The sequence below is a fragment of the Scatophagus argus genome, chromosome 14, assembly GCF_020382885.2.
Source record: "Scatophagus argus isolate fScaArg1 chromosome 14, fScaArg1.pri, whole genome shotgun sequence".
Classification (NCBI taxonomy): domain Eukaryota; kingdom Metazoa; phylum Chordata; class Actinopteri; family Scatophagidae; genus Scatophagus; species Scatophagus argus.
The window spans coordinates 14,118,242-14,144,852 of record NC_058506.1 but is presented as its reverse complement, the minus strand read 5'-3'; the positions used below and the strand labels follow the sequence as shown (position 1 = coordinate 14,144,852).

Sequence of the window (26,611 nt, the reverse complement as noted above, 5' to 3'; positions counted from 1 at the left end):
TTTGCTGATTCGTGCTTACATATATTCAGAAATCAACATGTTCGATAAATTTTAGCATCCTTATTTTTGCCCTTAGCAGACTGATCTTGTTCTGAAGCCCGAATGATGTTAGCTGTGTTGAACATCTCATGGAAAATGAAAATCATGAACTGAAAACAAGTGAAAAGGTCCAGGGTGAGACTGGTTTTGTTAGGCTTTCGGTTTGTACATGCAAGAAAAGAAAAATCTACAGAAGTTCTGCTGTGTGTTATGACGGCGTGTGAGGGTGCAAACGACCTCCACAGATCTCAGCAGCTCAACGTGAACTTGTTTCAGCGCTGAAAACTGCCACAACAAAGACTGTGAGGCCAGTCCCTTGTTTCCTGTCCCTGTGCCTCACCTGACCCCGTTACTCTGCAGCTTTAAGGTTTCTGCACGTTGAGAAGTTGCTTCCTCACTGTCACCTGACATACTGCGCGCGCGCGCGCACACACACACACACACACACACAGCAAATCCAAACCCGCGGCCTCATTCTCATCCTCATCTCCTTCTTCTGTCCATTTTACGCCAACTTTACGCCAAAACGTATGATTAAACCTTCCTGATTTTGCTACGGCTGTAATCATATTCACAGTATGAGTTACTTAAAAACCACCGGTCTGATTTCAACCACAATAAATCCCTGCTTTCTTTGTGAATTACCACACTTCTCGTGAGAGTTTAGCGACTCTCACGTGCCTTCACTTCTGCGGAAATGTTAATCAGTTGCTCCTGTAACCTTCACTTTCCACTGATTGAGCCACAGTGTCCTTTTTTAGGCATTTGCGGAGGTGCAAGTCATTATGAATCAGCGATTATCATAATAGCGCTAAAGGTGGCTAAATTATAGGATCAGTATTTAAAATAAAGGAAAAGACATTTCATCATATTGGTATGAGTAACTTTGGGCTTTTTATTTTAATGTTTGGGAATCTGTTCTTATGAGCTCACCAGAGTTGATGGCTGTTTGGTTTGGGTTTCATGGACTAATTCAGCCCAGAGACTAAGCTGGGCATTATACTGTATAATATTAGTACGGTTAAACCTCCTTTTGTGGAACATTAACCATGATTGGATTAAAATTTCGAGGATTTGTCTTTGGAGGATAAAAAAAAAAAAGCTGTCGAGCTGTCTTGTGAGCACATGCCGGCGGACTTACTGCAACCCAAAGACCTGTTTATATAATGATGTCCACGCCAGATGGAGAAAGCGTGCGAGTCACAGCTTCCCCCCACCGCCGCCGCCGTGCGTGACTTGCAAGCTCATCAGAACAAAACGTGAGCGGGGGGGGGGGGGCATGGTCCACAACACATAAAAAGTCAGCAAGTCACATGACCCAGCAGAGCAAATAGTGAACTGTGGGTCAAAGGTTGTGTGAAAATGTGTTATGTGTCAGCCATAAATGATCCATTTTGCCTGTACAGGCATGTGAAGTTGGTTTTGGTGGTGTCCTTATCACCTCACAGCCAACACCTTTAAGAAGAGACCCTCTTTAGCGTTGGGGAAAAAAAGCTGTGTCACTCCTGCGTAGATAAGGGTTTATGTGTCGCCTCTGACTCAGCATTATGATTTAGTCTGTCTTTTCTTCCTGTAGTTTTTTTTTTTTTGGCTGGAAGAGCTCTGATAATGTGGAGGAATGCAAAAAGCAGGACGGACTTGTTTGAGCTCAGAGAGTGAGCCTATTCTTAGCAGTGGTGGGTGTACCGTTTAGTGAGGGACAGAAGAAGAACATAGCATCCAGGTTCAGTCACCTATTAGAAGGGCTACAGTGTGTGTTAAACTTCAAGAATGACTAGGCTTCAAAGGGCCAAACTTGTAAACTTAATACATTCAGCACCTGTGTGTGTGTGTGTGTGTGTACATGCATGTGATGTACATACAGTAATGATGAACCAGCAGAGGACTGGTTTCTGTGGGACAGGAATAGGGTGGAAACTCCCCAGGAAATACCACACTGCATGCTGTGGATGTTAGCAGAGGCGACTAATGAAAATCCCCATGCAGAGAATTACAAGGACACGGTTTCACAAACAGTATTTAGTTCCTTACTTCAATTACAAAAAATAATAGTAATAATAATAAACACAACACAGATTTTCATTTTCACTTCACAAATTGTTTCGGTAATGGGGAAGAGAGGTATACAGTATGTGCCTTGACACTGCTTTTAAAGCTGCTGCAATCAGCATTATGTTATTAACTTTTGATCACATGGCTGCTTGCGGAAAGTGTCACTCGTAGTCACAAACCCACAGAGGGTTATCACCCAGCTCTATAGTCAGTTTCAGTTCATTGCTTTGGTTCTTATCTTATTTGTTTTCAGACAAAAAAGCTCTAAAACCCTCTCTGCTCAGCAACAAACATCAGACAGACAAAGTTAGTGGCTAACTGGTGAACACAGGGGAGCACTTAGCAGAAAAAATAATGGGATTTTTTTTCCCCCTCAGATGTTTGAGGAGACCAAAAGAGATGAAAGGAGAATGAATATAGGACTGACAGTAGATCCATGAAGTCTGTTATTGCAGGTTTAAATGTGGTTTAAAGTGAGACTATGGAAATAACAGCTGTCAGTGTGGCCACAAGTGGCATTTATGGAACAATGGTAAATACTAATAAGTAGAGAAGAGTTAAAAAGGTAGCAAACTGACTCTGTAATGTCAGTTATGCCATATTTAACTATAGCCACCATAGCCTACTGGTCATACCAGACCAAGTCGGGTCGAATTGTGGTCTTAAAGCAAATTGTGACTGAAAAGACAAAGCTGGACACTGAACATCAGACGAAAGAGACACACACCTCAGCTCTCAATTGTGACGTTGTTGTATTTCCTTCACGCTGTATGATGGTCCTTTTTTATGCATGTAATTGATCCCTTTGTGTAACCGCAACAAAGTCTTGTCTAAAAATCTAAACCATTGAGTGTACTGAATTTATCTACAATTTTATGTGTATTTCATGAGTTTACATCTTAGCAACTACATCTTTTTTTAAAAAAAAAAATAAAAAATCATTGTGGCTTCAGCTCAAGGCCAGTTCTGACCAACTTACTCAAAGAACTCATCAGTGACTGAAGGACCGTTGCCCACATTTATCCAACGGCTTAAAATAGTCAGGACCAACAGGTCTCACACTGCTCTGGTTTCATCCAGTCTTCATGTGTGCTCGCTTGTGTCGAGATTTGATTTCACTGTGGTGACAGGAAGCATATAGTTGAAATTTTGTTTGCTCAACCGGAGGGCTTTAGGTGTCCGTTGAATTGTCCCAGGCCTAGGTGAACAAGACATCGCTTATTATTGAGCCGTGCTTACAGACTACAGTTGTTTACGTATTTATGTAAAGTTTTAAAAGGTTCTGCAGTCCCACAACAAAAGCAGTTGCTAACTTACAGCAAGCTCACTAGCAAAACAACCTAAAACCACGGGGAAAAACATGGCAATGGAAGGACAAAGGACAGGAGGAGGGGAGAATTCACACCCAGACCAGATGAACACCAACTGAGCAATATTTTGCATCATCATAAGATGCAACATGATTACATTAAAGCCAAAATTAGTGTAAAAAGGTACTTTATATCTACAATGAAGATGAGTTAAGCCTACTACAAGAGACCAGTGACGTCATATTTAGGTCTAATGGCGTTTTTTCGACTGTTGCAGTCCAGACCTCGTGGCGCAACGGTAGCGCGTCTGACTCCAGATCAGAAGGTTGCGTGTTCAAATCACGTCGGGGTCAAACATTTAACTCCTTCCGGTTAGGATAGTGTCCAGATTAGGAGATAGTTAGACGCTGTAACGCTGAGGAAGGAACTTTTTTCGTGTGGGATTATTCTCTTTCCTAAAGGTGCCAAAATATGCATAACCAATATTATATAACCTCTCGTTACCGTAAATCCCTGTCGTCGTTTTTCAGCTGTCTCTACACTTTAAATGAAGAAAGAAGAAATAGCTGCACATATGGCTCATAGCTGCTTACTCAATACTGCCACACACCTGCACGGAGGCTACTGTATACTTCACATTTAGCCTCTATTCATACTGTACATACCTGACCTCTACTGTACACTTTTGTACAGTACTCGTACTGCTGTCCATTTCACCTGTGGCGTATTCATTCATCTACATTACTGTCCACAATCTATCTTGTATAGGCTTTATCGTCTATATTGTATTCATACTACTGTATATAGCTGATTTGTAGTGTATGTACCGCATTCATAATCTACCTCCAGCTGTCCATTCCGTAAGCCTATAGCCTATTACATCTCACAAAAGCCAGGCCACTTATAAAATAAGATAATCCTTTAATAGTCCCACACGCATTGTATATTTTGCCATGTGTAAGCGCAGCATGTTCATCATACTGTTCTTACTGCATGTATCTTAGCGTCTGACCTACTCCTTACGATTGATTATTCTATCTATAATCGCTACAGACTACATGTGTTAGTTTTCTCTGCACTTCACTGCCTTCTGCACCTGTGGTTAGATGCAAAACAAGGCTTACATTTCGTCGTGTTTTGCAAAAAAATTTTAACATACTGACCTCTTGATTTATTCACATTAATAATAATAATAAGAGAGATTTGTAAGACTATTAAGAAGAACGATGCAGGTCCACATGGGACCTTTTTTTATTCCCCAAAGTGAAAAAGCGACAGTTAAACCGCTCGAGGCGTGTCCTGTTGCCATGGAGACGCGTCAGCGGACAGCGAGGTCGTGTAGCGTGATTGTGGAAATTCGCGTCCCGGAAAAAAAAAAGGAAAAAGAAAGAAACACGTACAACAAATCTTCAAAGGTAGCTACACACAGCATCCCGCAGTTTCCACCGTTTTTCTGTGGGTTTTAACGAATTTTAAGCATATAAAAGCAAAGTCGGCTGTCTTGTTTAAGGACCACAGAGCGAAGCAACAGCTGCTGATGAGATTTTCCACGGCCTGTGCTCAAGGTCAGGCTACTTTTTTTGTTTTTAAGTTCAGAGACACGTTAATTTAATAATCTAGTATTCCTTCTGTGGGCTAAGTGAGAGGATTCATGTGAGAAGCATTTTATCCCCAGGCACAGTCGTCTTCAGACTCGGTTAACTCGTTTAGCCTGCGCATGTGTTTTCTGCAGCACTGTGGGCACTAAAGAGGACATCATGCCGGAGGACAGAAACTGTAAGCTGCTCCACTCGTCCAGGAGCTCTGACAAGAAGACGAAGAAGAAAAGAAAGAAAGCCACTGCTTCCGCCACTCCTCCAGAAAACACAGGTAGCTGAACACAGTCAGTTTATTTATATGGTGCTGCCAGTTAGAGTAGGTTAGAGCTACCAGATTAAAGAAATGAGAAATAGTTTGGTGAGAGTATCATCAGTAAGTTGCATTTACAGTTTCAAAGGTAAAAGTACTCAATATGTGGTGAATTCTCCAGTCTGTTTTATATTATATTAAAGCTTTAACTGTGATGCATTAATGTGCAGGGCATAATTGCGATATCTGCACCAGTGCGTCATAGTTTACAAATTCAGTAGGTTTTGTACATGCAGTGTATGTGTAAACACCCAAACTACAGCTTTCAGATAAATGTAGTAGAATATACAGCATAATAACCGCCTCTGAAATGAAGGGAAGCAGAAATCTAAAGCCGTTATCAAACTTCTTCAGTCTTCTGAAATATGAAGGTTTGCTCCATGTTAAATATTATTTTGGTTTTATTTTTATTTTTGACGATTAGTCTGACAAAACACACAGTTTGAAGACATCACCTCAGGCTTTTGTGATGGACATTTTCAAAACTGTTTTGTCATAGAAAAAAGAATCAAAAGATTTATCAATAACAAAAACAATCATTAGACATCAAAAACATCACTGACCTCCAGGACTCTTATTTCCATTCCTACATTTGGGGAAATATTGTAATTTTTTTATCCTTACTTTAGCAGTTAGTCAACCAAGTAAATCTGTACAACTCATAAACATGAAAAAGTTTAAAATACCCAACAGCACCAAGCCAAGTACCACCGGCAAAGTACTGCATCAACAATAACTAACATTCAGAAACGGACCGTTCTTCAAAATGAGTGATTTTACCTTTCAAAGTCTGCATGTTATTGATATGTAAAAGTAAAATCCAGACTTATCATCTCTGTTGGAGTATTTTCACAGTTTTTATATTGTTTGGGTTATTATACAGTATAGTAAAACAGTAAAACAGACCTGCTTACTGTTCCAGCATGCTCATTGACCATTGCATCATAGTCATATTATTATCAGTGATACATTCTTTAAAGTTTTTTGTCTTTGTTAGAAAGGTGATAGATTGGGCAACAATATGCTTTGTCAGTTCAGTATTTAAGGATTCCATGTGGTTGCTTTAAGCTGTAAAAGGGCATATTGGCTCTTTATTCCAATACAAATATGCATAAAGTTGCTTAAAAGCCTTACATTCTTTCTTCAAATGTATGTACTACATGTGGAGACTCCACTGCCCACAACACGACGAGACAAACCAGACTGGAATCTGAAACAATGAAATCCTGATGCATTCCCATCACAAAAATGCAAGATTAAAATCTACACTTGAGACTCAAGGCTTTGTCGCGGTAAAGGAAATTAAATTATTGTTCCACTTTTTTTTATTAAAAGGAGATCCTCTAAAATTCCTGCGTCGCCAACAAACACAGAAAGCCTTCTCATATAAAACTGCCACATAATGAGACGCCTGAAAGTGACAAAATATCCCGCACAGTTCCCTCCAGTCAAGCTGCACATTTGGATCATTTAAAAAACAAGAGCATGAAGCGGCCCTAATGTGTCATCACTTTGGCAGGTCGGAGAAGGTCACTGCAGATGTACTCAATGTAAAGACGAGTATGAGTATTATGTGGTGATGGAAGAGGATTCCCTGCAGGGTTGAACAGGTCATCAGAGAATAGGCCCCCAGTGTCACCTGCCTATTACAGCTCATTACTGTAAACCAAACCATCAGCCCTCCAACTCAGGGGGTCATTAGTAATCTAAACCCTCAGCTTTGTTTGCCAGTATACATGAGCCAATGTGTTTATGTTGCCTCCATCCAGACAAACCTCAGGTTGTATCTTTGCCTCCTGAGACCTTGCCGCGGCCCCCCCAGCTGCCCAAGCTCAGAGGTACCAGTAAGAAGGATGTCGAACGGCTCTCCGGCTGTGGCCGGAGGAGCAAAAAAGACAACCCCAAGGATTCATCGTCCCTGCTGATAGCAACAAATAAAAACACTGCACATGGAGCTCCGGTGCAGGGGTATGTGGACGAGCTCAGCGCCCAGGCCAGAGAGAGCCTGAGGTGGCAGGGAGAGCTGGAGGACCCCCAGGCTGAGGAGAAGAGGCTGGAGCTGTACAGGGCCAACAGGCGACAGCGTTACATCTCTCACAAAGAGGCTCTGTTAAAAGAAGCCCAGTATGCACTGAAACAGACTTTTCTTAAAGAGAGCAAAGAGATAAAAGCTTTGACTGGATGTGACCAGCAGGAGCAAAGATTGAATTAAAGAAGCAAATGTGAGCCTTATGCTGTTAGTCATGTCACACTTCATTTGTTCACAGTTTGAAACAGCGAGGAGCCGTAGGCGCCGTTAAGAAGTTGGGAAAAAAAGAGAGACTGAGCGTGTTGCCAATCCAGTAATGATTTTTCTGTCAGGTACAAAATGTTCATCCACAGACTGCCAGTAGAAGAAGACAGGACTCCTTCCTGCTGAATGGACCTGTTAAAAACTTAATAGAGGATTTGCGCTTTGTTTAACTTGCGCTTCTAAATTATGTAACACTTCCAGAAAAGTTGATCTTTGAGGACTGAAACCCAATCAGGATAATACAGCTTAACCCCCACCTCATATCTGCATGTGCACAGGTCAGTGAGGTAGAGGAGGGTCAAATGAATGGAGGGTGGGTCACATGACTTTTTCAGAATATAGGATAGCAGAAATATCCAGAAAACCCTTCCCCAGAGTGGGTGTGGATTTAATTAAAATTGAAATGTGGCTGTAACAGTGTGCTTGTATGCTGTCACAATATCTAATAAAATGTGGTTAAAAGTGTCCAGCATATTTGCTGATCTATTGTGCAAATCTAGCCTTGGATATGCCCCCCTCCTTTTTCTACTTATTACTCAAGTTTTAATTTTGTTGCCTACTTGGACATAGAGAGATCACTGTGGTTTGTTTTATCCTGGCAAAATAAATCTGTCTTGCTGTCTCTGAACAGAACTAAATGTACAAAGAGGCACTCTCTATTTTGTGGTTTTATTGCGTCATGCTGGCGTTCCTCTTAGAAACACCACCGCTGCTGGACAATAGATGGCAGAAAAGTCCTGAGTGAATCAGATGCTCCAAAACTGAAGAGTTAATGACTGAAGAGACGGTGATGTTGTGCCTGAGATTTCTTTGTTTATGCATGAACAAAGCAAAATACAAGACAAAAACTTCAAATGACAAGTACATCCCTGTTATTCCTCCCTGGGCACCAGAGTTCACTCTGCATTGATAACAAAGCTATGGGGACTGATATTCAGCAGCTCCTTTTTAATCTTACATGAGGCAAAGAACATTTTTCACTTGAGAACAACAGAGAACAAAAGTGATATTTTTCTTACCTCAAGAATTAAAAAATCCTAAATTACTGACTTGTAATGACGTGTTTGGGTGAAAATGCTGTAAATGCAGTTGTCTGAGAGATGTGAGGTTGCAGGAATATCAGGGCAGCCATAGCTGCCTTCTGCCGATAAAATGATTTCATAAGTGGATTCTAAATAATCTGTGACAGTAACATGTTTAATCATATTAAGTAGTAGACAATATTGTTGTTATATTTGTGTAAATAAAGGTATTAATCTCATCTGTTGTTGAGGAACTTGTATACATCAGGTGTTTAATTCGCTCTGTTAGCCAAAAAGTATGAGTTTCCCGGGCACCCACTGGCACCTTTAATCCCAAAACATCATAACTGGCCTTGAAAAGTCTGCCACCCCTGGATACAGTGAACTGAGGCAGCCTGAAGCGAAGAGTAAATGTGGAGGTGGAAAGAGAGTTGGAGAGAGGTAAAGACAGTGATAAACCACCAGAGAGACAGAGAGGAAAACACAGCATTTCTTTTGTGCAGGTTTTGTCCCGCTGCCTTTGTGTGCTGTTTGTCGAAGGCCTATTGTTCCCTGTTGCTGTTGCCTATTTCAGCATCTCTGCTTCAAAGAGCTGAACACTCCCCCTCTGTTCTCCTAATCCTCCCCCTCCAACTCACTCGCTGGACCGCAGTGGCCATTAAGGTCACTTGTGTTTTTCCAGCCGCCCCATCCAAGTCAAAAGCAGCGAACGTTGCCTTTTAAAGATTAACAGCAGAGAACATACTGAGGCATCTTAAACGTGATGTCTCTGGACTGTTACTGAAGTATCTTTTGAAGACATGAAGTCATAAAATTAAAAAAATTAAATCTAATGAAATAATAAAAATATTATAACACAGAAAAAATAAATAAATTAAAAAAAGTCCCAAAAGCTGCATCCATCTGAGGTATCTGTTGTTTTCCTGGTGGAGTCCCCCCTCACGACTGTATTGACATACAGTTTAAATACAATACTTAAAACTGTAAATATAAACTTCACTGTGGATTCTGCCATTTTTGACACCACATGCTAGCCGTCAGTGAAGTCTGTCTCCTCTGAACCAAACATTTTAATCCACGTCTCCAAGCCTTTTGCCCATGATGATATCAGTGGTGACGAAGTAGAGACGGACGACTGAAACTCTGGCTGCATGTCTGCATCGTACAGATGATGAGATGATGTGTTGAGCGGACGAAAGTGTAGATCAGGACAACTGCAGCCAGCTCAGGTCATCTGATCTGTCAGAAAGAGGAAAAAGAACATGTTTTTATATATACCGAATCCCCCAAGATAAGTGTCTTGAATAATTGAATAACCTGCTTCATTTGAAACTGCTTGCAAGTTTTGAACACAACACAGTCACATAATCACTTGTTTATCCTTTTAGCAAACAGCTGCTTATTTACACCCATACACAGATGCGTTTGTGGCCTCCTGATGAATGTCAGTCCAATAATCACTCTCTGTTAGCTGTGGTAGAATATCAGGCTCTTCACATCACACCTCTTTATTATTGAATTCAGGTGTGGTATGGGGCTGTTTTTCAGGGGTGGGACTCGGCCCCTTACTTCCAGTGAGGGGAAATCTCAATGCTTAAACATACCAAGACATTTTGGACAATGCTATGCCCACAACCCCACGGCAACAGCCTGGGGAAGGGCGCTCCTCTGCATGAATGGGTAAACGCCCCCCCAGAGAAACAATCTAAAATCCTGTGGAAAAGCCTTCCCCAGAAGAGTGGAAGTTGCCACAGCCACAAAAGGGGGGATCAACTTCACACCAATGTCCGTGCACTTAGAATGAAATGTCACCAAAGTCCATGCTGGTGTAAAGGTCAAGTTGTTTAATCCTGCTTTAGGAGATTCTAACTCTCTAACTCTAACTCCGACTACAGCCAAACTTCAAAAAACTGATGACGATTTAACCTTTTTGTTTGTAGTAAGTGACAACGCAATAAGTGCACTTTTACTTCTGTATATCAAGACACCAAATGTTTCAGTGGGATATTATAATTGTCTGCATCTACATATCAACATGCTCAATCATTTAGAAGAGAGTGGCATCAAAACATTTGACGTACTCAGCCTCTTTCTTTGTGATGGCTTTTCCTGCTAGGAGCCTCTGAGCTACTGCAGACACTGCTGGGTCGTAGTTTAGGCTGGCTGCCGCTATGACCTCGTCATCCCTACGGGTAAAAAAAAAAAAAAAAAGAAAGAAAAAATGCATGTTTAGACATATATTTATTAAAGGAGTTTGTTTATTTCTGACAGCAGCTGCTTACTTGATGTACAGTGCCAAAAACTTCTTGTCCTCAAGCTTTCCTTTCATTACGATCTCGGTGTATCCTTCCCCATAGCCTGCATACAAACACAATAAAAACACGAGTCAGAATAAACAGTTTGAGTATGTTGAGATTCTTGGGTCATTGTGTGTGTGTTTGCCCACCTGCGTATCGGATGGTTTTACCCAGTTGGACGGTCCAGTAGAAGGGAACTGAGTTGAGTTCAGTTTGTTTATCCAGCATGTTCAGAGCTGCTATCCTCCCTGATATTATAAAAAAATAACATAATGTTGGCTAACCATCTCTTATAACACCTGCAGTTGTTAATAGTCAATAATAACTCATACCAATAAAGATGTTGCTCACTACTAACTCACTACCAACACTTACACAGTAACAATCAACAACACTTATGAACCAGAGGCACAAAACAACAAAAAAAGAGGCTCATGATTTGAATATTTTTCTAACAAATGTTGCGGAGTGAGCAATACAAACAGAAATATTTTCAAAGAACAAAGTAACCCATGGGAAATATACCACAGTGAGGAAGCAGACATTTTATAATACTGGATGTTTTTGTTTTTTGAATACATCACTCTTTACGGAATTTAAAAGTAAAAGGTTCTGTCACTGTTCTTCCAAATAGTCCAAAACATTTTCTGCTGGAGTGAGTAAAGCTCGCCATGTTTGATTTAAAGAAAGTTTTAATTTACCCCGTATTCATAGGAAAACAACAGTTGTCCAACTTAGGACTTGACTAAGGATAGTCAAAATATAAACAGCTTATAATAATTAAACAATTTCAGACACCTATCTGAAGCCGGATTATTTGTTACATTTAAGCCAGTCAGTCAAAGTCTACTTCATTCACCGTGTCAGTACACTACCGTGTGCTTGTGCCATCTGCCAGTGTCCGATGTTGACCAGCCGATTTTTGGCCATCGCCAGGGGGAAGGTGGCCAGGTCGCCTGCACAGAAAACACCAGGGACGTTGGTGTGCATGTACTGCAGGAGGGAGAAAGAGGCAGAAAAATGATGATTGATGATGCAGAAAATAATGATTAATGCAAGGATCTGTCCTTTATTAACCCACATTATGTTTAGGTTCCTGAAAACTGCTAGAAAATATTTAATAATGTCAGAAGCAAAGCAAAACACTAGAAAAAGAATTCAGTGCAAAACACTGATTAATTGTTATGTAAACATATTTTAGTGGGGTCTGTGGGATTCCAATAATCTGTAAGTTAACCCCATTAAAACAAATGGTTTAAGAAGACATGTTGAGAATGAAGGTACAGGTGTCGATAAACTGCAGGTTATTTGCTGACCTTGTCGACTATTACAAAGTTTTTTGAGTCCAGTTGTATTTTGCTGCCCCGTAGAAACTCTGAGTTAGGTTTGACACCTGGTGGAAGAAAGAAAGGGGACCAAAGTCGGATCAGTCGGGACTGTTTATATGCCATTAAGAAACATAACACACACAAAAAAAAACCTTAAAAGAAAGGTTTTAAATTTTGGACATTTAAGGATAAACATGTTTTCTCTGTGTGGTGGAGAGTTAAAAATATAGAAGAAGAAAAGAAAACTGACACTATTCTCACATTTGTCCTGTAAATATGAAGGTACTGTATTGTTGCCACATTCAGTCCAGCATGAATGTAAGGGAAATAAAACGCCAAAAGAATAAAACACAGCTGCATCAGTTATATTAAGAATTAAAAGATGTTGGATGATCACACACATGGGCAAAATGTTTGGTTTGTTTAAAAAAAAAAACGGGTGACAGAAAATAAGTCTACAGTCTCAGAGTCTCTTGTGGTTCGTCTGCCATTCAGATCTGTATTTGGATGTCTTCTTTCATTTTTATGGGGGGATTTGGGCTGAAGGTTTTACCCGACACACCAACACACTACTTGCCTGTCGTTCTGGGTGTCAATCTCCTCTGCAGATTCTCACTTAGTACTTCTTTGCTATGTCTCACAAAACAGTTTTATTATTTAATATGTCATTCCAATGATCTGATGCTCCAAAGATGATGGGAAACTGAAAAATTATTATTTTAACTCAATTATCGGTAACGATCAAATATGGTTACTGAATTAACAGTCTCGTTAGTTTACAATAAAAGCTACTCAGTCTTCCCCATCTTATATGATGTTTCACTGTTTTGACGTGATAATGCTTTACAGGAGCTGTCTGACTGATCATGTGAAGATGTTAAAGAGTAAGAAAAAGTGACTTCTGATATGGATCTTTGTATGAATGTGATCGCAGCAGTGTCAGTACTTACCGATACCAACAATCAAAACATCTGCTGGGATCGCTTTTTCACTTTTAAGCACAACCTCCTTCACCTTGAGGACGAAAGAACAATGAGACTGGAAGAGCTGAGTGTTTATATTTCCCCAAAAAACCTGCCTTTACCGATGTTAAAATTGGTGTGTCTTTTTCCACTTTACCTTGCCATCCACACCCCTGACCTCCGTCACATTATCGTTCATGTAGAATTTCACATTTTTCTCCGACAGCATCTGCAGAAACAACGTTTAAACTACAAGTAAGTGAACTGAGAGGACAAGTCACATGAGGACACATACAGGACTCTCATTCGGTCTCTCTCTCCATTTCTTACCGTCATTGTGGCTTTACCGATTTCAGGACCCAGTGTGTTCTGGTAAGGCATCTCACTGCTGCCGATCACTGTGATACTGGAGGCTTTTCCTATCAGATAAGACGCAATTTCCATGCCTGAAAAAAAAAAAAATATGTTGATGAAGGCGCAGTAGAGAATATCAGAGGCAGAAAATATTCAAATAAAGAACCCAACAAATAACCGTCAGAAAAGGTCAGACAAAATATAACTAAACAGATAAATAAATATTAACATTTTAAAATAGGTACACACCAATCTCATCAGTATATAAGCAGAACAAAAACGGAAATGTTAGCGCATGGTGTATACAGAGAAATAGACACACAACATAACAAGGAGTAGAGGAATAAAACAAATAAAGCTTTCATTTATTTTATGAACTTTTCAGTAGTAAAAGAGGAAAAAAAAATTCTAGTTTTTTCTTCTTTTACCAACTGATGAGAGACTAAAGTATAAAATTTAACTTATACAGTATACAAAACATTGCTTATTTAATTAAAGATTAGTTATCAATGTAATCACTTTTCTTTTGATATTTTTAGTTCATCCCTTTACATCCTGTTGTAGGTTTTGGGTTTCCATACAACTGAAGAATGAAAAACTCTCGAGGTTTTATCTACATTTCACAATCAAATAAATCATTGCTGTTTTTTTTTTCATCTCCAGTCTGTTTTCATTTCCTACACATCATCAGTCCAGATAAATTTTAAAATATGCACACATTTTGCACAGCGCAAGCACAATACCAACAAAAGAGGTTCCAACGAGGACGACGTTGCAGCCCGCACAGGCTGCGTGGATTTGCCGGGCGTCCTCGGGTGTCTCCAACATCTTCACATTGTCCAGCTTCATGCCGGGCACATCCAAACCCTTCGCTCTAAAGGACAAAAATATTTTTTTAACTTGGAGATGTCTTGCAGCGCGTAAATTAATCTTAATGTGCAGGATGGTAGTCATCTTAAGAAAAGAGACTCTGATTTAGCTGCAGCTCAAGGCAAACTTTACTCTTAAACTTAAAATAAAGCTTTCATTGAATATGAACATCATTTATTGTCAGTCTGTCTGTCATCTTTTCTGTATCAGATTTACAGTATATAAGCAGGTGGTAAACATCATATGCAACAAAAATAAAAACAAAAGAAATACAGATAAAGGAATACCATCAATGAAGCCTCATTTCAGCCAGAAGAGATTAATATATTAGCTGAGAGGAAGATGATAAAACCAGAAACTCAACTGTTAGTCTGTTTGTGTATGTTTGGTTATATTTTCTTATTTTCTCACACATTTTACAGTAAGTGTCACCTAACAAGAAAACAGAGTATTCATGATAAAAGTGCAGATCTGAAAATAATGAAAAAAAAAACTGTCATTTTTTTTGCTTCCTCTTGCGGCACTCTGTTAATCTGTGAAAAACTGTGATGCTTTCTGGAGACACCCTTTAAGCGCAAGAAAGGTTCAAAAATTTAATTTACCATCGTCTTAGATTTGAGATGCTTTGGGTAAACGAGGATCTGGCCAGCAGTCATTAAGTGCAGCTGCTGGAAACATAACTGTCCAAAGGCACGAGCCAAGAGCCCCATTTCAGAGCACCAAAGCAAAACTAGAATGTGTATCTTAGAGTTATGGTATCCTATCATTTAGTCTTTTTTTTTTTTTTTTTTTTTTTTTTTTGCACTATAGTGATTTTACCTGTCTTAACTGCATGTCACGTATTGGTGTGTACATTTGCACATTTGAGGGATGAGCGGTGGCTGTCTAAGGCACCAGGAAGTCTTGAGTTTTGGGTGTGTATTTGTATCTGTACCTGCAGCCCGTTGAGAGGAGAAGCTGATCGTAGCTCTGGACTGAACCATCATCAAATGTGACCGTCTTCTTGTCTGTGTCCACTGACAGCACCTGTCAGCACAGTGAGAGTCCACTCAGTTTCACAACATGACTTTTAAAAGAGAAGCTTCATGAATCCATCTACACTCCTGATCAACAGATCCAGTCCAGAGTCCTGAGGAAAATGTACTGCTTGCATTATGCATCAGGAAAAACACAGATCAAACTAGTGTTAAGAGTAGACTAATGTCACAAGTAAGTTGGCAAATTATACAAGAGTGAAGATGTGAATAGACGGGACAAAGAAAATCAACTCACTTCCTTCCTGAGCCACACCTCAATGTCGTACTGATGGAAAAACTCCATCCTCCTCAGCAGAATGCTATCATTCTCCACATTCATTACCTGCAATATGGGTTCAGGGTGTGTGTTCAAGTAAAGGTAGCCATTTAAATGAAAATGCACACACACACATTCATCTCTAATATGTTGCTTTTTGTATCGTGTCATTTACTCTGCAGAACCTTGCTGAGTCGGGTTTTGTCGTAAGGTAAAAGTTCGTCTTTGGAGGCCATGATGATTCTGCCGCCGAAGTTTTCCTGCCGCAGAACCTCTGCGCAGATCAGTGACGCAGCTCCTGCGCTTACAGAAAGTTAGAACACCATCACACACACCGAGAAAACATAATACTGTAGGAAAAACTTTGATTTTACTTATTGTTATTAACCATTAAAAATGACTATAACCAAGACTTGTAAACACTTTAAAAGTAGGACAGAGCTGGTAAACATGCCATAAAGGTATTATTTATATCACAATTCTGCTGAGTAAATGTAAAAGTGATAGTATGACAGCAACAGACATTAATTAACAGATTAATCTCAAATTTCCCAGAGCTGACGTTGCAGGCGTCAACGATTTAAAACAGAGAAAAGCAGCAAATCCTCACATTTGAGAAGATGGAACCCAAAAACATATTTGGTATGATTGCTTCAAAGGTGGCTTAAATGATTATGATATCAACATAATTAGCTGATTACATTTCAGTCAGTTGTCCATGCATTTAAATGAACCAGTTTTTTCACCTTAAGCAACACACACACACACACAGTGGAGGTACAGAGGGGGGTCCACACTCACCTCCACCCAGCAGCAGAATAGTGTGAGTAACTCCTGGCACTGCGCCTCCCATACTCTTTATTCTTTTTTCCTGCCTGAGAGCCTGAACACACCATCATATATAACTTTTTGCGCTTTTCCTGCTATGAGAAGTCAAAATGAAAGCACTTTCTATTTACCACAAAATGAACTTTTTTTTTTATTATTCTAGTTACATCTCCACCTAGCCAAACGTGGGTAGAGAGCAGCAACAGTAATTGAAACCTAGCAAATCTCCAATGCCCATTTTTTTTAAAAATAATTTCAAGATTAAGAATTTAAGATTTTTTAAGTTACTAAACACAGACACAACACACTTCAATAAAACAAACACATTTAGCCATCACAAAGCAGTTACTGCACACCATGTGCCCTTATTCCTACATGGAACAAAGTAAGTTTACAATGATGTGATGAAACAGGAATCACAAAGTAACACAAATCGAATAAGAAAAGTTAACTTACTGACCTTTTTGTTTACAGACACATATACTTTGCTGTTTTGAATTTTGACCTTCAAAAGAGAAAAATATAAATTACAATGACAGCAGATGTCCTCATAGGCTAAACGTCTCTCTGACTGTCTGTCTGGTTTGTACCTTGTGACAAGGTAAACTGTCCATGCCAGGGTATTCCTCCAAATCGCCTGTATGGGCGTTAAAGCAGGCACCATGCCACGGGCAGCGCACTGTGTGGCCTGTAATAACCCCTGAACACACACAAAAACAAAATGCTGTATTTCCATATTAATCACATACTTCACACCGTAACGTGTACTACAACTTTACATTAAAACTGTCATATCTGCCAAAATTATAAAGTCTGACAAGCAAATACAATACAATACGAAATGTATGTGGATGGCTCACACCAATATGGTGGACAAACACGCACGTCACAGGTAAAAATGTAAGGACATGGATCGAAGGGGCGTTAATCCTCTGCTGTGTTCTCAAACTCTTTACCTTTGCTGAGTGGAGCCCCGTAATGTGTACACTGGTTACCAATGGCACTGTATCTGCCCTCACTGCGTGTCAGCAGCACAGTGTGATGTCCCACTTCAACCTCCATCATCCTAACATGGCACACACACACACAGACACACACTACAATGAGCTTAACACCCAAGTGAGGTTCATATTATGCATTATTGCGTTCTTGAAAATGGATTTGTACCATTAGCCAACATTAAGTCCCACGATTGTGGTCCAGACTGAAATATCTTAACAGCTACAAGTGGGATCACCATGAACATAAGCTTTCATGGTCCCCAGGGGGTGAATCCTAGTGTTCTTTTTGCACCATAATCTGGTCAATCATTTATTTGGTCCAGTTCTTTGATTTATGACCAAAATACCTCCAAAACTCCTCATCCTCAGCTGTACTTTATGAATACTGCTAAACAGCAAAAGTTGGGATGATAACACGCTAAACTACTGAACATTGTAGCTACATGCTAACCATCAGCATGCTAACATTTCTGCTGCAGCGTTAACCTCTTGACTGCTTAATCGTTTATAAACCATTCAGGTGTTTTAAAAATATCAGTAAAAGTGTGTACATTAAAACACTTTTTGGATGTCGTGCTGGTTCGTTTATCAGAGGCTACCGTCATTTGTTGTTTAATAGCTTATGAATCATTTGATACGTCAGCGATACGTCCTGTTGAATAAATCAAAACAGGTCTTGGGTTGCCAGGTCGTGAACAAACCCCCTCTCTCCTCCTTACTGTCCATCCTGCAGGTCTGACTCCAGACACACGACCCCGGTCAGCTCCTCTGATGTGTCTTCTGGGTCAGAGTCCGGAAACTCGTGACGGGCTGGACACACACACACACAACTATTTTAAAGGGTTACAATAAAAATAATTAACGCAGGCTAGTTTTATTAATGAGACCTATAATGACACTCAGAGAACATCCAGAGACTAAACTGTTGTGAAATTCGCTGACAGACTGAGAAAGCATCTGATCAATTACTCTAAATAAAAATAATAAATAATAAAAATAATAGACTCACGTGGTTTGGTCCCAGACATGTCTCTTATTCAACCGTAACGCCAAAAAAGATACACAAAACTCCACCAAAAACATTAAAAACACGTTCAGATGCTCCACCTAAAGAAGTTTTTCCGTCTTCACAGTTTGTTTTCTGCTCATCAGCTCAACGATGGGATTGGAGCCCGTATCCACGGCAACCGGTCCATCCCCAACCCTCATCCCTTGATCCTGGGAGGCTGTGACAAGTGGACGACTTGGGGTTCGGTAGAGAGAAAAGGCGAAAAATCAACCAAAAGGTCACCTTTGGGTGTCGGATGAATGAGCAGTTTCGGTGATGTCACTGGCCATGTTCAGCCCCGCTTACTGTTGCAGAGAAAAGCGATGGTGGCCTTTTGTGTTTGCAGTTTAGAGAAGGGCTGACGAGGCAGTCGGCAATGAATGAACGGACAGACGACAAAAGCACAACTTACACAACCAGAGGTAACCTGCTCTATAATGCACACATGGTTTCAAGTATCAAGACTCAACAATGCAAAGCTCAAGGGTTTAAAACGCCACACAGGAGACGCTCTTTCACTCGAGTATATGAATTTGGTTTTTGTACTTAAAAAGTAAGTAGTAGCACAGTGTAGAAATACTCTGTTATAAGTAGTGAAAAACATTTGGCATTAAAATCTATTCAAATTACCAAATGTTAAAGCACTCATTATGTCAGAACTACTGATTCATAGTATGTGATCTACTTTAATGTAGTAGTTGGTGGGGCTAATTTCAGGGATCAACAAGGTTCTATTTTAATAATATAATATAATATTACATCATAATTTGTTGACATTTTTATTGTTAATCTGAATCTGCAAAGTTTTGTGCAACCTGTAACTAACTGGAAACTAAAGTCAGCAAATATATGTAGTAAGAAGGACAATATTTGCTTCTGAGTTGTAGTGGAAATACAAGTATAAACTAGCAGAAAGTGGAAATACTCAAGCAGAGTACATTAAAATTGTAGTGTAAGTGCAGTGCTTGAGTAAATGTGCTTAGTTAGTTTCCCTCCCACTGGTTTTATCCTTTGGCTCTGCTGTACAAACTCTTCTCTCAGGTGATTTCCTGCTTGTCTGTGTGGTTAACTTCATATCAGACAGCTTGTTCCCCCTGTCAGGGCAGAGGAACAGGCCAAAGAGTGAAATTACAGCCCCTCGTGACCTACAGCATGACCAGCTGGCTCAACCTGGGAACAGTAGGTGGCTCAGTGCTTCTCTGCTGTGAGTTTCACAAAGGTCACAAGTGGAAATCCAAACTGCTTCTCGCACAAGACGGTTTCAGCATGTGAGCATGTGAGAGTTCCTGCAAAACGCATTTCAAATGGGAACCTGTGTGTTTGTGTATTTTGAAAATCGCTGAAATCGCAAATCCAAAACAGAAATTTGCATTAAAAAAATCATTGAACTCAACTTAATGTTGGACTAAACAAAATGCGCGAGTCATTTACTCAGTTTCTCAGTGATTTCCTGTCTGGCGTGCAGGTTATTGGTGCTTTGTGTCTTACAGTGTGTTGGCAGCTCCGACTCAATGTACAGTTCACTGCTTCCTGATGATGGGGGACGCTGGGCCTGAGTCTCATCTCCACAATTAGTACGTGCTGTTTTGCAGACCGACTCACAGGACAAATCCTCACCAACCCGCACGATACCAGCAAGGACCACCAGAGGGAGCCAGTGCTGTGTTTCTCCTGGTCAAAAGTGACTCCACTGGTTCAGTCTTCTACCTCAGTCATGCAGCTGAGCAGCGGTTCACGGACTTGAGGACGTCTGTAACTTATTGTGTTTGCTTGTGACTTGAAATGTTTGTCATTATAATGGAAAACAATTCAATTTAATTTAAAACAATTTTCAATGTAACACTGACCATTAAAGAATATATTGTCTGTTTAATTTCAAGTTTTTTGTCAAAGGAATTTTATTATATAGATCTGGCGAAGTATTTATTCAAGTTGTGTTATTCTAAAAAAAATAACTGCAATTTTAAATGTATAAATGCACTGCACATGCTATTAGAAGAATTGTCTGTGAAGCAAAATGACACCTGATTTGTTCTTAATTCTATAATGTTTACAAAAATTTGCAAGTGTGATACATTTTTCATGTTACAACTGCACATTTGTTATTGTCATAGAAACATCTGACGTCACACAGCTGTGGTTCCCTGACGACCAACAGTACAGCAGCGACGGGGAAATGAGGGACAACATGCAACAAGGTCCCTTGTTTATAATAACAGATTCGAGCAGCGTGCAGCAGCTTTTTGCTACATCATGATTGTCTTCCGCTGGAAAAAGTTGACCAGAGTGGGAGCTTTGCAGCCTGTTTTGCTTTTGACTTCTTCTTTGACGCTCGGCAGATGAATTTTCTCTGTCCTGAACTCTCTCTCATTGTAGGGACATTCCTTTAGATGCTCGGACATGGACGGGACATCACGGAAGCACCAAGTGTCCACAGAAGAGAACAAGGTGCTGAACTGCCATACCTGAAGCCACAGAATGAGACAGGTGAGACAGAGAGACAGCTGAACATTCAGCCCTGATTCCAGGGGTGTAATTTCCACTGAGGATGGGGACCAATCTGCTTGTCACTTTTCAAAAGACTTAACCATTTTTTTTTTAAATTTACGGTCAATCTTCAAATAATGATGCTAGAATAGAATTAAATCAAATATTAAATATTTAAAATGTTAGTAAAGGACTATGTTATTTTGTAGTGAAGATGCACAAACAATATGTAGCTGTCATGAAGCATGAGGTCCTAACAGAAGTGTAAGAAGTATTTAGGTCTGTTACTTATGTAAAAGTACTAATACACCTGCAGAGTCATGGGAGGATGAGGAAGGAGTTCATTTTTTGGACACACTGGCTCTTAGCTTACCCTCTGCTGCACTCTCCACTTGGCTCCTCCATGTGAGTAGGTCTTCCTCTCCCAGCGGAGGGTGACCATCCCTCTCTCCTGCAGCAGCGAGGAGCACACCTGCCTCATGAGCCGGGACACCAGAGCCAGCTGAGACAGGGACAGACTATCCAGGAAACTGGCCATGTGGCACAGCACCTCGTAGGGCAGCGAGCTCAGAGAGTCCTCCCCTCCTCCTCCCCGACCTCTTCTCTTCCTCTGAGTGGTGGAGGAGTCTGCTGAGTTCCTGGACGGCTGAGGGGCGTTACCCAGAGAGACGGGGATTGTGGGATGCAGGCTGAAGCAGCCCAGATCCTCACTGAAAGCAGAGTTGAAACTGTGGTTTTTAAAAGTGCATTGCAGTAGATTTTTCCTCCCCTTGCATGACTAATTTACCTGTTAGGGATTAAGGGACTTGTTGAAAGTTATTAGTTTGACTCAGGGATGGTGCTATATTGCCTGCTGTGGAGACTAGTTGGCGTTTTTATTTTAATTTTAATAAACACAATTCATATATTACTTCCTGCTCTTCCCTTCTTGGTTTGGAAGAAGATGATCCTAGCATAGCAGTCGCATGACAATGACGGACTCAGGATGAAGAGTTTAAAAAAAGAATTAAAATTAAAAGAGGATAGTCGGTCAAGCAGTAAGGTTTTTCCTTCTTTCCACATCACCAACAAGGCAACCCGACCACAAGGTCGGTCAGAAATTTGTGTTAATGTAACCATGAGCCATCAGCATCCAGCAGAAATGAGGAGCGGACCACAGAGGACCACATCCTCAGATGTTTTTATTTTTTTCATTTTTCAAACTTCAACTTCACCTGACGTCACTGTGGAGCCACAAAAGGCTTGACATACCATACAAAATCCAGCCATACGGCGCCTTCTTACAGGGCTACGAGGAGGTTTGGCCACGTTTATTTGTGCTTTAGAATGTAAGTGAAACAATCAGAAAATAACTCTGATTTACTGCTTTGTTCACTCTAATGTCACTCCTGCTCTTCATTCACAGGGCAGTGGACATGCCAACATGAATGGTTTGTTTTCAAACCCCAACTAACAATTGCTGAATGTATTAGGCCTTTACAATAACACCATCAGAGGTTATTTATGCCATCAAGTTACACATACATTTAAAAATATAAATAAATTTTTTTGCTGCTGGATTTGTTTAGAATGTTGCATTGTCCTTTATTCCACCCACAACACGTTGCTTCAAAGTCAAATATATATCAGATCAAAGAAGTGGTCGTAGTACCACTAATAAAGATGAACTCATCATCTCACTTGTAGGTGATGTTGGCCTCGTGTGTGGAGGGCTGGAACCTCTTCTGGCTGAAGGTGCACCCCAGATACGCCAGGGGACATCTCTGCTCGAACCATCCGTTCACCCCCATCTGGATGTCGCTGTGGATGTTCCTGCATTTGTAAGGACAAGTGTTGGTTTTACCTCCAGTTAATGCAGGAGAAAAGGAAAAATGGATAAAAATACAAAAGGAAAACCCACTTATAATGTTTTCCATATTCCCTGCGCTGGAAAGTGTGTTCGCAGAGGAAGGTGAAGGCGGAGCTGGCCTTGTGGTGCCGGCTGGTGACGCTCTCCACCTGCAGCTGAAGGTGCAGCTCCAGCGGTTTTGCAGCGGTCAGGTCGGCCAGTGACGTGTTTCTCCGGAAAGGAGCAGACAGGAAGTTGTAGGTCTGTGTGCCCTCATCTTGCAACAGACCATCTGTGCACACGCTCTCTGCGATGAGGTGACCTCTTTGCTCCTTCTCCAGGGAGCACAGCAGAGAAGCCTGAGGAATTATTGAAAATATAATCATGGAGGTATTTAACTAATGTCACGTCACTGAACTCACCAGGACAAGTAATGCAATGTCTCTGAATGCTTTTTTTTCTCATAAAACAAATTCAGTACATGAATTTAGCTTTAAGAGTCAAATGATATGCAATGTGAAAGAGAAATAACTCTTGACCCTGAAGTTTCCCTCAGCTCTACGGACCATTTAAGTCTTTTAGCTGGTGATACATGATAATATCAGCACGTTATCGGTATCATCCAGTAAAAGCTGGACAATGAAGTATCGAGCCTGAAATTAACATCACTGCTGATATGACAGACTGATCATTAATTACCAAATGAAATATGATGGGATGAAAAGGTCGAATCAGAAAAGGAGGCTGCCCTTCTTTGAGCTTCTCATTGGAGTGCTAAACCCAAAATCCACTGATTATATATGTAATATATCTGAAAGGGTAACACATCTTAAATTTCCAAGTCAATAATGTTCATAATATTCACACTTCACATGTGAGCCAAATAAACAAGTAATGCGTGTGTATTTTGACCTTGTTGGAAATTTGAGATGCGTTGTCTTTTCAAGTATTGTTCAGATGAAGGGGTTATGAAGATGAATTTCTCTGTCACCTGAACTTCCTCCCACACTGGCATCTCCTCCAGCGCCACCCCCAGGTCGCTGGTATCCACAGCTTGACATTCCCTCTTGTAGAAACCAGGGTTGCGGATGCGGCCCTGCCTGGCAGAGAAGCTGGTTGGGATTTTAAAGGTCCGCACAGTGATAATCTTCATTGGCTCCACGTGTCCATATTCAAATTTCTTCCGTTTTCCAGTGAGACAGGAGGAGGATGTGGAGGAAGCAGCGCATGTAGTGCTCACCTGCTTGCAGGTGTTTGATGCTGCAGCACCCATGCAGGTGTCAGCTGTATCTTCCTCTGTCAGAGTGCCCAGACTTTTTCCTCTCCCTTTAGCCAGCCTCTGGCCTCTGCCTCGCGCAGCAGCTTCTTCGGTCTCCCTGCAGCCACCCATCTCCATGCTGAACATGCGCTCCCAGGCGTTGTAGTTTTCTAACAGGTCAGGGTTCAAGCCTGTGGCCCTGGCTATAGCTTCTCTCTCCTCCTGGGTTAGCTCTCGCTCATACTGAACTTCAACCTCAACCTCATTTTCATCTTCATCTTCATCTTCACTCTCATCTTCTTTTTTATCAGTGATATGAAAGCCAAACATGTTAAAAGAGTCCCATCTGCGATCGCTGGCTTCCTTTGCAGCTGCCTTTTCTGCTGCCTTTTCTGCTGCCTTTCTCTGCTTCTGTTCCTCCATCCTCCTCTCCTCCTCTCTCCTCTCCTCCTCTTTCTCCTCCTCCTCCACACTCTGGATCAGCTCTGGAAACAGTTTCTTCATCTTCATTGAGTGAAACAGGCGGTCCTGGTCTTTCAAGGCCATGGCCAGATCCAGACAGCCTTTCCGCTCCCTTTCCCTGAGCAGTTTCTCATGCAGCTCTGTATTTGGATGAGAATGGGCGTCGTTGGCCGGCCAGCGGTTCCACTCCATGGAGCAACACACCACGCTGGCCGGACACACCTGGAGGTGAGCTGCCTGCGAGGAGCGGGGCAGGTGGACCGGGCAGCCGTACTCTGCATTGAGGCAGGGCACCCTAACGTTAGGGCAGAGCAGCAGGTGATCCTCCTCCTTGCACAGGTGGAAGAGAGCCCCACAGTGCAGGCGACAGGGGATGAGCGCACAGCACACAGAGACCTCCACCCGAGCCCTGCAGCGCCGACTGTAGCAGGAGTCACAGTGGACATGCTGCCGCACCCTGGAGGCTCGAGAGCGATGGCTCTGATTGGGTTTAGGAAGGAAAAAAGAAAAATGGAGGAGCAGATTGTTTGTGAAAAACAAGAAAAGTTGGTTAATCTGCATTTAGATTTCAAACTTTAAACTTAGTGAAATCATGGAATAATGGCATATACGTATGACCTTTGCATTTCAAATACATTTGCAGGATCTCATATATTTATTAACAGTTCTGTTGCATCACTTAACTTTAACTTTTATTAACCACACTGACCCACAGGTGTATTACTTATCGCAAACTCATGTTTCGTAGCCAAACATTGTACAATTCACCACAAGTCTCGAGGAGATCCGGCAGTTTCTAAGGACACCAAATACATCAGACTGAACTCAAGGAATGTGTGTATAACATAAAAGACATCTACAGTTTGATGTACTGATTCACATCATACAGCTTCAGTCAAAGTACAAACACAACATGCTGTATATGATACTGTTAAACAGGGTATAAAAAGATGATTTTAATAACATTAAAGCTACTTCATGGGATATGAAAGGGAAAACTGAACAACATTCAATCTCACAGTTGCAAAATAAAACCATACCATGCTTCAGATCCTCTTGCAAGTCTTATTTTTTTTTATCTGAAGCTGTAGGTCTGTCCTGCAAACAGAGAGGAAACTATGAATCTCAAAGCACAAAAAAAGCACGTAAAAAAATGCATGTAAACACAAATTAGTAGGATACCAGCAGAGAGTCTGAATTACAAACGTTAGCCTCCTGCTCAGGAAAGAAACACACTTCTCACACTCCGTCTTGTGCTTTAAAGACCAAACTGTCTGTGTGTGTGTGTGCGTCTGTGTCATGTGCATGTGTGTTATTAATAGATCTGAAATGTTACACAGGTGGCCAGAAACATGGTTTGAGTTACAAGCCCCTTCAGTCACTTACATCAGGAAAAATCTCTGTCACCTTCTTCCCTCTGAACAATATTGTGATTCTAACATGCAATATTAATATCTCTGATTGCAACATGCAGAGAGTAAAACATGGCTGAGTCTCATCTAATGTATGTAATATTCAAACAGAGCGTAAGCAAAAACTTTAATTGCAGCCATTCTAACAGGACACAAACCTTTTATTCTGTACTGGTAACAGGTGCTCACACACTCCTCAGAATGAAGAAATTTGGACAGGGTTTGGCTGTAGATGAAATCCACTTCAGCAGAGTGAGGAACTGAAGGAGGAGTTATTTCTCCTGCTGAACCTGCTCGGTGCTTCTTGGCTAATTTTAACCAGCCAGTTCAAAAGACGTAGGGGCCAAAAAGGAACATTACAAAACCAAAGAGAGCAAGCAACACGTCCGTGGAGGCACCTTGGTAAGACCTTTGCAAAGATAACGATTCCAATGTAAATGTGTTTGATAATATCTGTTTATGTTTATATAAACTGCGAGCAGCCCAGTCAAACTGCTGAGACGGGTAATAAAACTGTAGCAGTTAAATGTTTCAGTTGCTCACCTGATTTACTGTTTTC

At 40.9% G+C, this 26,611-nt stretch overlaps 3 protein-coding genes, 1 long non-coding RNA gene and 1 other non-coding gene across 9 annotated transcripts; 3 read left to right on the top strand and 2 right to left on the bottom strand.

The window, feature by feature from the left end:
* The first annotated feature begins 3,682 nt into the window (after positions 1–3,682).
* Positions 3,683–3,754, top strand: trnaw-cca. The gene has a single exon. It is a non-coding gene; the product is annotated as a tRNA-Trp (tRNA).
* A 936-nt stretch (positions 3,755–4,690) lies between these two features.
* Positions 4,691–8,337, top strand: c14h17orf97 (chromosome 14 C17orf97 homolog). Of its 3 annotated transcripts, none has more exons than XM_046411367.1 (4): positions 4,693–4,816; positions 4,912–4,966; positions 5,134–5,270; positions 7,079–8,337. In XM_046411367.1, exons 3-4 carry the CDS (start codon positions 5,159–5,161, stop codon positions 7,519–7,521), a joined length of 555 nt encoding a protein of 184 aa, XP_046267323.1. In that variant the 5' UTR covers positions 4,693–4,816; positions 4,912–4,966; positions 5,134–5,158; the 3' UTR covers positions 7,522–8,337. The 3 variants fall into 3 exon arrangements, with proteins under 3 accessions (XP_046267325.1, XP_046267323.1, XP_046267324.1); XM_046411368.1 differs by having other exon boundaries at positions 5,077–5,270; XM_046411369.1 differs by lacking the exon at positions 4,912–4,966 and having other exon boundaries at positions 4,691–4,816.
* Positions 8,338–9,725: 1,388 nt separating this feature from the next.
* aifm5 (apoptosis inducing factor mitochondria associated 5) lies at positions 9,726–18,936 on the bottom strand. Of its 2 annotated transcripts, none has more exons than XM_046411366.1 (19): positions 18,567–18,936; positions 18,259–18,367; positions 17,513–17,622; positions 17,147–17,256; positions 17,017–17,061; positions 16,530–16,611; positions 15,914–16,026; positions 15,708–15,794; positions 15,370–15,461; positions 14,309–14,439; positions 13,542–13,657; positions 13,369–13,440; positions 13,200–13,263; positions 12,238–12,314; positions 11,797–11,914; positions 11,071–11,169; positions 10,907–10,982; positions 10,706–10,810; positions 9,726–9,863 (listed from the first exon to the last, which is right to left on the bottom strand). In XM_046411366.1, exons 3-19 carry the CDS (start codon positions 17,619–17,621, stop codon positions 9,830–9,832), a joined length of 1,530 nt encoding a protein of 509 aa, XP_046267322.1. In that variant the 5' UTR covers position 17,622; positions 18,259–18,367; positions 18,567–18,936; the 3' UTR covers positions 9,726–9,829. The 2 variants fall into 2 exon arrangements, with proteins under 2 accessions (XP_046267322.1, XP_046267321.1); XM_046411365.1 differs by having other exon boundaries at positions 18,277–18,367.
* Positions 18,937–19,536: 600 nt separating this feature from the next.
* On the top strand, positions 19,537–20,825 carry LOC124070974. The gene is made up of 3 exons (XR_006845267.1): positions 19,537–19,881; positions 20,096–20,353; positions 20,720–20,825. It is a non-coding gene; the product is annotated as an uncharacterized LOC124070974 (long non-coding RNA).
* On the bottom strand, positions 20,562–25,908 carry LOC124070971 (F-box only protein 40-like). 2 transcript variants are annotated; one of them, XM_046411362.1, is made up of 7 exons: positions 25,823–25,908; positions 25,681–25,738; positions 23,912–25,120; positions 22,993–23,279; positions 22,773–22,904; positions 21,466–21,802; positions 20,562–21,070 (listed from the first exon to the last, which is right to left on the bottom strand). In XM_046411362.1, the coding sequence occupies exons 2-7, from the start codon at positions 25,681–25,683 to the stop codon at positions 20,852–20,854; spliced, it is 2,187 nt and encodes a 728-aa protein (XP_046267318.1). In that variant the 5' UTR covers positions 25,684–25,738; positions 25,823–25,908; the 3' UTR covers positions 20,562–20,851. The 2 variants fall into 2 exon arrangements, with proteins under 2 accessions (XP_046267318.1, XP_046267319.1); XM_046411363.1 differs by lacking the exon at positions 25,823–25,908 and having other exon boundaries at positions 25,681–25,763.
* Between the last annotated feature and the right edge of the window lie 703 nt (positions 25,909–26,611).

Coding starts and splice junctions, on each gene's coding strand:
- c14h17orf97 (XM_046411369.1), top strand. CDS start 5,159: ATGCCGGAGGACAGAAACTGTAAGCTGCTCCACTCGTCCAGGAGCTCT. Junction 5,271..7,078: donor CACTCCTCCAGAAAACACAG/GTAGCTGAACAC, acceptor GCCTCCATCCAG/ACAAACCTCAGGTTGTATCT.
- aifm5 (XM_046411365.1), bottom strand. Junction 11,170..11,796: donor GCAGATGGCACAAGCACACG/GTAGTGTACTGA, acceptor TTATAATATCAG/GGAGGATAGCAGCTCTGAAC. Junction 9,864..10,705: donor ATCACAAAGAAAGAGGCTGA/GTACGTCAAATG, acceptor TCTTTCTGACAG/ATCAGATGACCTGAGCTGGC.
- LOC124070971 (XM_046411362.1), bottom strand. Junction 23,280..23,911: donor CAGTGTGGGAGGAAGTTCAG/GTGACAGAGAAA, acceptor ATAATTCCTCAG/GCTTCTCTGCTGTGCTCCCT. Junction 21,803..22,772: donor GAGGCCAACATCACCTACAA/GTGAGATGATGA, acceptor CTCTGCTTTCAG/TGAGGATCTGGGCTGCTTCA.